At 37.7% G+C, this 11,874-nt stretch overlaps 1 protein-coding gene across 2 annotated transcripts; it reads left to right on the top strand.

Annotated features, from left to right (window-relative positions):
- Positions 1–9,004: 9,004 nt before the first annotated feature.
- Positions 9,005–10,811, top strand: LOC144709799 (mitotic-spindle organizing protein 1A-like). Of its 2 annotated transcripts, none has more exons than XM_078583446.1 (2): positions 9,005–9,359; positions 9,452–9,587. In XM_078583446.1, exon 1 carries the CDS (start codon positions 9,056–9,058, stop codon positions 9,302–9,304), a length of 249 nt encoding a protein of 82 aa, XP_078439572.1. In that variant the 5' UTR covers positions 9,005–9,055; the 3' UTR covers positions 9,305–9,359; positions 9,452–9,587. The 2 variants fall into 2 exon arrangements, with proteins under 2 accessions (XP_078439572.1, XP_078439571.1); XM_078583445.1 differs by lacking the exon at positions 9,452–9,587 and adding an exon at positions 10,626–10,811 and having other exon boundaries at positions 9,006–9,359.
- Positions 10,812–11,874: the final 1,063 nt, after the last annotated feature.

The following is an 11,874-nucleotide window of genomic DNA, read 5'->3' as shown; positions in this document are numbered from 1 at the left end:
TATCTATTAAAGGTGTTCAATATATTATGTATATTTATTTTCTTAAAAATAAGTTATATTAACTTCGTTCAAAAATTATTTGTAGTTCTAAAATAACCATTCCACTAATATCTTACACTCTACCCTTATTATTAAATCGTCAGTTTTGCTATTCCTCTTTCTAACTATTTCACTTACCTATTAAAGGTGTTAAATATATTAAGTAATTTTATTTTCTTCAAATTACATTATATTAAATTCGTACAAAATTTTTTTGTAAGTCTGAAATAACCATTCCACTAATATCTTACGCTCTACCCTTATTATTAAACCCTCATATTTATTATTCCTCTTACTAACTATTTCACTTATCTATTAAAGGTGTTAAATATATTATGTAATTTTATTTTCTTAAAATTACATTATAATAAATTCGTTCAAAAATTCGTTGTCAGTCTAAAATCACCATCCCACTAATATCTTACGCTCTACCCTTATTATTAAACCATCATATTCATTATTCCTCTTACTAACTACTACTACTATCTAGTAAAGGTATTACATATTTTCTGCAATTATATTCACATAAAAATACAGTGTACTTATTTCGTTAAAACATTAGTTGTCACTTGTCAGTCATTCTCATAATCATTCCACTAATATATTACACTCTACCCTAGTACACTTATTACCCTCATATTTATTATTAAATTTATTAACTATATTACGCAATTTTATTTTCTTAAAATAACAATATATTAATTTCGTTATAACATTAGTTGTAAGTTAAAAAAAACAACTCCACAATATGCAATTGTACCCTCATTATGAAGTTTTAGAATTTTCAGATTCCATTAAATTAATTTCGGTCCAACAACAGTTCAGGCCCACAGAACTGTTGCATTTTTCACATATGAAATTCGACATAGGACAACATTATGTGAAAAGGCCAAACTTAAATTTTCATTACGTAGCATCTGTGGGCGGCGAGCCGGTGACGATGAGATTCAACTATAAGATGGCTGCGGCAAATGTAAACCCCCAAAAAAATTAGAATTTTTCCATATGGGATTTCCGAGGACTGAAAAAAATATCCAGACACCAGTTTTCGATATCCGGATATCAAAAATCGATATCCGGATATCGAAACCAGTATCCGGCATCCGATATCCGCCTCGTCCCTTCCCCTTCAATATCTGGTACCGATATCTGTCGAACCCCTGATAGACGGATATTGCCCGATATCCGATATCCGATATTCGGAAACGTCCCATTTTTTCCGGATATCGGATATCGGTTGTCTGATACCGGATATCGGATGGATATCGGGACGAGCGAACCCTACTCACTAGTTCTTATAATTGGGCTCATATAACTCTCCTATCTCCAATAATTTATAACGATCATCTTAATCTCATCACCTCCATGCCTTACATTTCCTTGTCTATCAATCCCATATTTTGTACATATCTCCCATCATCTTGTTACTCACTATTTTAAGAATTCTCATCACTAGCATTCCATGTGTAAACAATACATATTCATCACTAGCTATATTTATTTATGCTAGTGTAGGTTTAAACTCAAAAGTGCCAAGTGTAAATTAAAATCCCAATTTTTGAGTTTGACAGTCCACCTCCATCTTCCACGCCTCTAATGACGATAAAATCTGCATCAGTCACTCTGCTGTACCGCTTTTTAGAGTGTATCTGAAGCCATATGTGCCATAATCCACAACATTAAAATTCAATTCCCCTCAATCCACTCAACCCAATTCTCAATGCTTGGCGCTACAAAGATGCCAGTCAAGATAACTTAATTAGTTTTTGTTATTATTTATCATAGCATAATCCTTATTATTTATCACAAAAGCCTAATTATTTTATAAATTAGGTTAATAAGGAAAATTATTTTCTCATAATTGTACAACCTTTTTGAATAACTTTGTACTATTGGTTTAAAATTCCCTTATTCAATGGTTGCTCCTAGTGGATTCGACCCTTATTTGCTCTGTGCTTGTAAGGAAAATTATAAATATAGTTTGTATGAATCAAACGCCTTTAAAACATACATTAACTCTATTTTCTGGTTTATCAGTGGATAAGAGCCATCCATTTGGAATCCGATGATGAACCCCACACCCCCCTCTATCTATTTTAAAAGTAAAAATTCTAGTTATTCAGACCAGCTAAAATTGTACTTGGTGACACAGTTTTTATAGGCTTCTTGGTGTTTATTCCTACTAATCAGCATATTCCAAATCTTAAAATGGACCTTTCCTTATATGAGTACTAAATTTTCAATTACCTGTTATGATACATAACTTTTTGATACCAAGCAATATGTAAGTTTTTCAATCAAAACTAGAGTGATATCAGTACTAGGGTTAGCCACATTCCAGACAGATGGGATATGATGGGATGGATGATCAGCGGTACGAGACAAGGTGCAATGATTAAATCTGTCATGTATTCTAACTAGTAGAGCTGGAGGACGAAAATGAATGACACTTTTGAATGAACCGAACTGAACAGACTTCCATTCCGGTATCCGTCCGGCAGAAAATTTCTCGTCATTTTTGTCATTCGTCACCATTTCGTCATCTTTAGGAGTCCGTCCGTCATTTGTCCGTTACATCAATCGTCCATTGAAGTAAACGGAATGGAACGGACATCCCGGTGATGTAAAATACGTCCGTGACCCCTCCCCCCCCACTTCTCATGAAGACTCTTCGTTTGCGTCACTGCTCTCCCCCCCCCCCCCTCGTCTGTCTCTGCTCTCCCCCTCTTCGGCTGTCCGTTGTCGCCTCTTGCCCCCTCTTCATTTGTCGACTCTCTCCCCCTCTCTATATCTCGCATCTCTCCCTCTTTCCATTTGTCCCTTCTCTCCCCCTGTGCGGTCGTCGCCTCTCTCCCTCTCTCTGTCTCTTGGCTCTCTACCTCTTCTTGGGCCTGCGGATCTCTTCCTCTTCTTGTAAGTAATTTTTGAAGAGAAAAAATTCACTGCTTTCTAATTCTGCTTTTTCATTTTAAAGACAAACACATTGTTAAAATATTTGCTGTGATTATCCTAGAATTTCCTTTTTTTCTGAGACGCGTTGCGCTTCAGGCAAAAGGGTCCTCTTAATTTGTAGTGTGAGATTGGCACCCAGGGGGATAATTTAGATAATTCTTTGGCCAAATAATGGTTGGAGATAGTCCTCGGTTTTCGTAAGAGAAACAAGGCTTTCAATATAGTGAGAGCCCCATCATACCAACATTGGAGGGTTCAGTATGATTTTGCACTACTGTATGTCGAATCATCTGTGATGAAACCAAGATTGGACATTCTTTTAGTTTGTATGCCTTCTGGGGACCATATGATTTTAGGGCTACTATTTATCATTCTAGAAAGCATCCAACTGTGCTTCCTCTCTCCCCATTGTTCCAAAGTTAATTCTCATTAATTAACATTGAGTAGAGAAGTTAGATTTATTTAAGTAGAATTTTATTAAACCCAAGATGCATGAATTTTCTTGATGAACAGGAACATTATGACTGACTTTTTCATTCATGTTATGCGTTGACTCCAATTCTTAGGCACAACTAGTGCATATATTGCCCCATCATACATCCAATCCTATGAAAGGAACAAGGCAGACTATGATTTCTTTTTTATCAGTTCAGGCCATCCAGGCCCTCTTCCCTGTTAATAGGGAAAAAAAACCCTTGGAAACCAAACTGAAGGTTGAACACAAAGGATATTTTCCTTCTTAGCATCCAAACTGCTTTCTAAATTGGTTTATCTTCGCTTGTTGTTACTAATTTTGCTGAAATTTCTATAGAAGGTACATTGATTAAGAGATTAATTTTATGCAGGTGATTGCTGGATATTTGCTTGCTGGATCTTTGCTTGGGCCTGGAGATTTGAGATTCTATCAATTTACAAATATGTTTGACATTTTGAATACACATCGAACTATCTATCTGGTCTATCGATTTAGCAATCTGTTTCTAATTTTAAATACATGGCAAATAATTTATCTAGTCGATCAAATTATTAATCTGTTTGTCATTTTAAATACACAACAGGGTGTTTATCTGTCCTATCAATTTAACAATATGTTTGTCATTTTACATACACATCAAATATTTTATCTGGTCGATCAATTGAGAAATATGTTTGTCATTTTAAATACACAACAAGGTGTTTTATTTGGTCGATCAATTTAGAAATCTGTTTGTCATTTTAAATACACAGCAGGGTGTTTATCTGTCCTATCAACTTAACGATGTGTTTGTCATTTTAAATATAGCGCAAATATTTTATCTGGTCAATCAATTTATTAATCTGTTTGTCTTTTTAAATATATAGCAGAGTGTTTATTTGTCCTACCAATTAGAAAATCTGTTTGTCATTTTAAATACACAACATAGTGTTTATTTTCTATCAATTTACAAATCTGTTTGTCATTTTAAATACACATCAGGGCTTTTTGTTATTTTTCAGAGAAATTTGGACATTTTCCCAAGAAAAAGTATATCTTGAGTAATTTAAGAGTAGTATGGAGTCTAACGCAGACAATGTGCCACCACATACCAATGACTTTGTGCCAACGGTGGGGGTAGAGGGTGAGGTTAGGACGACCGTTAGGGTCAGAGTCAAAATTTGAGGAAGCCACCTAGAGCAAAAATCTTCGAGTACTTCACGACAGTGGATGACTTGAAGTATATATGTGAACTGTACTATGCTATCAACCCTGTAGTTAAACGCTATTTACAACGGCCTAAAGATGGGAGCACAAATGTTTTTTGGTGACATTTTCTAACTGTTCATCGAAAGGTACACGATGAACTGAAAGGTATACCTACTTCACAACGTTCTGTTGCAAAAGTGTTTTCCAATTTGTCATCGACAAAGTAGTACTTCACCGGGGCCACTCTGGAGGGGGAGAGGCAAGAAATTCTACAGCTTATTACTCGTAGTGCATTGTCTTGGTTCTTTGCCGATACTGATCAATTTCATCAAGCATGGAGATTCAGAGCATAGTCCAACATAAAGATGTATGGGCGATGGGCTATTAAGGAGATTGGTAGCGCAGTGTACAGCCATAACGAATAGGTTTAATGACGTCCACAGTGTGGCCCTCACGTTAGATGCATGGACTACTTCAAATGGCTATTTGCTATTAGGCGTAACCAGCCATTGGGTCAATGCAGAATGGAAACGTCAAGAGCAGGTGCTTGGCCTACAACATATCAAAGACAAGCACGATAGGGAGACGATGAGCGGACTCGTCGTTGAGGTCGTAGAAGCAGATGTATCTCAATAGCAACTTGGTAAACATTCTAATAGCGACTTGTATCTCATTGGGTTGATGATAAACATTCTAATAGCAACTTGGTATTACTGATAATTATTTTAGCATATGTATCTCAATGTTGAATAACATACATGTCTCTACTGTCACCACCGACAACGATGTGAACAACATGACTATGATGCACTTTCTGCCGATAAGCTTGCATTCTACAAATCCAGCTTTCAGTAGTGATCGACATGTGCCATGTGTCGCACACGTCTTGAACCTGATTGTGCAGGTGGGTTTAAAAAGCCTTTGTGCGACACTCAAGGAAACAAAGATGTCTGTGTTTGACGAAGTTAGAGATCCCATCGATACATCGTATGGGCGCACCTGGACCTCCCTAGGGGAGCATGTGGCCTGAGTTCGTAAACTAGTGAAGGCTATTTCTTGCTCCTCCCAAAGAAGGGCAGATTACAAGGAGTTATGCAAGAATTTTGTGATGCCAAACGACACTAAGGTGCTGCTGGACTGTCCGACAAGGTGGAACTCGATGTACACTATGCTATGAGGTGTCATAGATAAGCGAGGCATTCTTGATCACATGGCGCATGTGCTCATTTTGATGAGCACGAAGAATTATAGCTTAGAGGTAGAGGAGTGGCTGATGTTGGAAGATTTTTGCAACATCTTAGAAGTCTTTCTCGAAGTAACAAACTTTATAAGTAGTTCCAAGGTTGTCACTACAACGATGGTGCTTGTCGTGATCAAGACTGTATCAAACCACCTCAACGATGTCATGGACCGATTTGACGGGGATGGTACTTTTGCCGTGATGGACATGTTACCAAGCTTATAGAGGGAATCCTTCTGAGACGCATGCATGGCCATGAAGTTTAAGTTTGAAAAATATTAGAGTATCATACGCCGCAATAAACGCATCACAACACCAGCTGCTTCTTGAACCATTAATGAAAATGGCTCTCATCGATCCTCGAACCCTTGAAGACTCCATTGCGTGACTGCGATCTTGTCTCCATACTTCAGTAAGTACTAATGAGCATCCCGATTGAATTGATGTGCACGAGGCTGGAGGTGGTCTGCAGCTTACTCCTGCAATTGTGAAGATGATAAAAGAGGCTAAAGCTAGCTTTAAATCCAAGCCAAAAGCAAGACCTGAGAAGGAGTTGGATGCCTACCTCAGCGAGCCCCTTATTCCAGAAGATGAAAGCCCTCTTAAATGGTGGATGGTCACCGGTGCACGTGCTTATCCACATCTCATTAAGTTGGCCATGGAATACCTCTCCGTGCCAGCGACAAGTACACCATCAGAACAACTCTTTTCATTGGGCGGTCAGGTTGTCACGCCCCAACGATCGAGCCTAGAGGTCGAGAGCATTGAGATGTTGTGTGCATTACACTATTGGATGCGCCCGACAACCCAATTTGGCAATGACAACGATGTTTCTCCATCCAAAAACACGGGCGAGGTAATTAGTTCTTTAATTAACTTTGAAATTTTTATTTTAAATGTAATGCTACTTACGACCGTTACTGCAGCATCATTCCACGAACGAGGCCTGAGTTTCGACTATCTTTGAGCAGTTATATAAGTTTTGCTCCACGGACATTTCACTCTGATACAGTTTGAACACGATTCCCTCTTTACCTCTCTATCTCTGAATTGCTTTCTGTTACAATTTCACTCATCGCAAACAACCCCCACCAATATGCCAAACTAAGTTTACTTTCAAATGCTCTCTTCACTCCTCTCGGCCGTTTCTCCCCCCCAAACTTATCACTCTCATGGCTTGTTCATTTTTTTCCTAGCTTCCTTTCTAGCTCTTGCACCCATATGGATGACTTACCTATCTCTTCTCTTAAACTGTATGTCCTCTTAGCTCTTATCTTTCTAACTGTTGATGTTGGATGCCCCCCCTCCCCCCATTCTCTTGACCCTGCCCTTTGAGCTCGCCTACAACATCTTGCTCATCAACTCTAGAGCTGATTGGCGACCTGCTAATTCATCCACAACATAAATTAAATTCATTTTTGTGCCCGCTCTTTAACTATAAACTTTTCTTCATGGTGCAGATAATAATGACGATGAAGGTGATGATATTGAAGGATGATGATGATAATGACGTAAGATGTACAAAATCACCCGTGTGTGACTCATCCGTTGGGCCACTAGTGTTTTCCTTCTATGGAAGTAGAAATTTGTTGGCATATTTTGGGAGATGTACTTGTGGTGGTCTGTTCATGACAAAAGGCTGTCTATGTACTATAAATGTGAGCAAAAACTTATGAAGATTACCCTTCTTTTTATGTATGATATCTTTGAATGTGACATCTTCTTATTTTTTAAGAGCACATTAGTTTTTTCTATGTTGTGATTGGTTTTTTGTAAATGCATAACAATAAATAATAATAAAAGTATGATGCTATTCGAATTGTTCTTTGGGGTTTCTCATTTCTCTTAAAACCTAATTTTAAATGTTATAAGTACACTATGTTTTGTTCTTACTCTTATATTTTTACTTGACTTTTAGATTTTTAACTTTTATTATTATTCTCAATTATTTAAGTTTAATTTAAACATGATACTTTCTGATGAACAAGAAGTATAGCCATTAGTACTTTGTACAACTGTTTCAAACATTTTGAAACAAAGCAACTGAAGTAGCATTTGAGTTTCATATATGTCACTTCAGTTTGTCGATCTATTCATGCATGATAATATAAACTCTTTTCAGGGAGGTGCTTTCAGCACGTGGGATTCTCACAAGAAGGAACTGGTAAAATCACTTACATGTGTAAAAAATAGATACAGATGCAAGGGTTCCATGTAATATCTATCGTTTTGAAAAAAATATAATTAAGGATTTGAACTGAAACGGATGCTTATGCAACATGTAATGATTGTATTTACCCAATTTAACAACCACCACCATGTAATCTCTATCTTTGTTGAGAAAAATATGAGTAATGGTTTCAAATGAGAAGGGTGTTTAACCCCCATGCAACAAATATGTTTACCCTCATGTGGATAGCCCCTCAATAAAATACATATAATGTGGACATACACAATCCACATATCAAATTGATCCATTATATCAATATAAGATTATGAAAGCAAGTATGGATATTAATTTAAATACACATTTGAATCAGTAAAAGTTTAGACACATTTTTAAGTTTTCTAAGAAATACATTGAAAAATTCATCACCGTTAAAAGTCATCCGTCAGTACCGTCGTTTCGTCAGTCATTTTCGTCATCCGTCATTCATCACGGATGACAGATGACTACTGGCGAATGACGGAAATCCGACCGTTCAGTCATCCGTCCGTCGCTACAGACGATGACGGATGATGAAATTTAAAAGGACAGATGATGAAATGTCTTTCGTCCTCCAGCTCTACTAACTGGTCACATGTCCCTGAACTTTAAAAAACCCATCACGGTCCGTCACCCATCACCTCATGTCACGGTTACCGAGCAAAACGTAAGCTATGACAGTTACTCAATGTCAAGGTTCAGTAAATGTCAACGTCAACATCAACATCAACATCAATGTCATCGACCCAAACTAAATTTAACTTTGGGACAATGAAAAAAAACCCAAAGTATGACTTTAGGGGCAAAATTACGAGCGGACTTTAGGAGCGAAGACGCGACAGAGCAAATTTAATTTATCCCTGGGACTTAGAGTTTCATATAAAATGTGTAAAGTTAGTCTAAATTTGAAGATTTACAACTGTTCTTGCTAGAGCGGGAAGAAGGGGGAAGAGGGATGGATCGGCAAGGGGAGGCAGCGAGGAACGCGAAGGAATCGCTAGATCTGGTTCTCCAAATCTCCAATATTCTCGATACAGGGCTCGATCGGCACACGCTTTCGATCCTCATCGCCCTGTGCGAGCGTGGCGTTAATCCCGAGTCCCTCGCCGCTCTGATCCGAGAGTTTTCCCCAAATCGAAGCTCATCGGCGGCGTCTTCCACATCAGTGCATCGAGACAGCTTCGTCCGTCGTTCCCAATCGTGATCGTGGATTCTTTGATTTGATCATCAGTATCTGCGTTTTTCGGAAATGTTACCAGGTAATTTGCTTTCTTCTCGGGCTTCTTTTTCATCGTTTTTTTCATTGGTTTGATGCCTTACCCTAATTTCCGTGGCTCGCATTCGGCTCTAGAATGGCACCAAAGATGGACAATTTAATTTTCTGATTCACGTTTTGAGATCGATTATCAACTACAAAATACTGTAACACCCTTAAGAAACATCGATGTAATTTCATCTAAAAGTACATTGTCTGAAAGATCAGTCCAGCTACTGTACTTCTTCTCCCAGAAAACTACCATAAATATGATTTTGATGGACTTGGGAATTGATCGAAAACATTGTTTCGATCGTAAATTTGAATGATGTGTTGGATGGCTTAAAGATTGACTAGATTTTCGTATAAGTTTCGGTAAGCTGATGAATCTCCATATGCTGAATCTTATCTCCAATCACCAAGTGGTTGCGTTTCTCCACTCGATGTTTCGTCATCGAGTCTCTAGATTAAACTTAAACCCGTTTCTTTTTTTAGTGGAATTCGTCGTTGAATTTATGTAAAGAAGAAACGTCTTGGAGGGGTGATTTTTATTGAGGAAGATCACACAAAATCTTTTTTGCGTGATACGCAAGATGAGATTTTGGGGTGAAAACTTGCTGAATGTAACGTTTTAATTGAAAATTAATAGAAAAAGAGAACGCATAAAGGAGAAAAATATCGATGGTCTGGGCATGTAAATTTGGACGATTACATGTATCTTGGTTCGGTGATTGAGCGGTGGATTTCGGTTTTTGGATGTTAAAAAATTGTGCCGAATGTCTCCTTGTATCATGAAAGACAATATGGTCAATTATTGTCAAATAATTTAGATGATATTTTTTATTAGCGTAGTGCGATTTTCCAGTGCAGTGTGCAGTTCGATTTGAATTTTGAACTGCACATTGTACCCCTGCCAGGAAAAATCGCCAGTGCATTGCACAGATGCCTGTGCAGTGCGAATTTGAGATTATGTGCGAATGTTTTTAAAAATAAAAAAATAAGTTCTTCTTCCACTCGCTCTTCTCTCTCTCTCTCTCTCTCTCTCTCTCTCTCTATATATATATATATATATATATATATATATCTTCTCTCGCTCTCTAACGGCCTCACTCTTCTCTCCCTCTCTTCTCTCCTCTCCCAGTATCCCTCTGACTCTCTCTCTCTCTCTTATTATATTAAACTACTAATGGGTTATGAATATATCTGTTAATATTCAGTAAAATATTTAACAAAATAACCTGCTTCTTCTGTTTTATGTAATTAAGCACAGATTTTCCACGTTGTGAGGCCTCGTCATTTGTTAAAACAGTCACCTTCTCTGGCTTGCAAATGAGGAAACAACAACACTCTATCATGACTGTTTTTTTTGCATTTATTTGAGTTTGATAGATTCCTGTAAAATACTATTAAATATGATGTACTCTTCCAATAAAATATTTCCTCAAATGCTTCAAAATAGTGTCTATACAGATCTTGGGGAAGACTCTTGGTGAAATGTCATGGCAGAATGTGTGTGAGAGAGAGAGGTCACAACTTAATTCTTTACTCCCCCTCTAGGGCTCATGTATTAGTGCCTTGGGAAATAATGGGCTATAGGCTTCCTCATTGGTCCAATGTCTCTCGCAAATCTGATCTGTTTGACCATCAAACACTTCCCCCTATTCGATTGGCTTGTCCCCCTAGAAGTTTGGAAACTTCTAGAAAAAAAAAGAAGTGAGTTCTGATGTAGCATCGTGCGCAAGGAGAGTTTTCCACCAGATGAGAACTCATAAGCCCATTGAGGGTTGTAATACCGCATCGTCACAAGTGTGACCAACTATTCGTTTTCGTTCGACAAGGATGCCAATAATGGTTAGGATGTTCAGTTTATCCCATGATACATTGAATGCTAGATGTATTCATATCTCTGGGGGAAGCTCTAGGTGCTATGCTACTATCCATGCGGTTGATGGCACAAACCCAAATAATTTCAGACCAAGTTTTGTGTTTGGTCAACATGCTTGAGATTTCATGATGATGAGGTATCCCCTTCATGAAGAGTCATTATCATCATGAAACTCCATATCCCACTGCTTCTTGTCAGCTTGAAGCTTCATTTATGCATGTAGCTTGAAGCTTCATTTATCACACTATTTTAGCGTATTGTCCAACTCGTTGACTGGAGACAACATGGTACAAGGAACACATCCAGGCACAACTTTAAAATGTGATGGCTTAATCCATGCATTATAAGATATAGTAAAAATCGATTCCACGCAAGGGAGAAAGACTCTTCTCTCATGAGATTGCTACCTAATAAAACATTGTAAATACAATTCCAACCCCTTGGTTTACTACCTTGGTTTAATCTTTCCTGTTCATGTGATTTGCCAAACTCTTTTTGAGAACAGCCAGTTGGATGGTATGAAGTTAAGTACAGAAGGTGCTCATGAAAATACCCCCCCTGATAATCTAAAAATTAGGGTTTAAAATTGTCATTTGAATTATTTTTTTGAGATTATTTGGTCAAAATATGAACT

The sequence above is a fragment of the Wolffia australiana genome, chromosome 11, assembly GCF_029677425.1.
Source record: "Wolffia australiana isolate 7733 chromosome 11, ASM2967742v1".
NCBI classification, from domain to species: Eukaryota; Viridiplantae; Streptophyta; class Magnoliopsida; order Alismatales; family Araceae; genus Wolffia; species Wolffia australiana.
The sequence above is the reverse complement of the archived record's forward strand: the minus strand, read 5'-3'. Positions and strand labels throughout refer to the sequence as shown.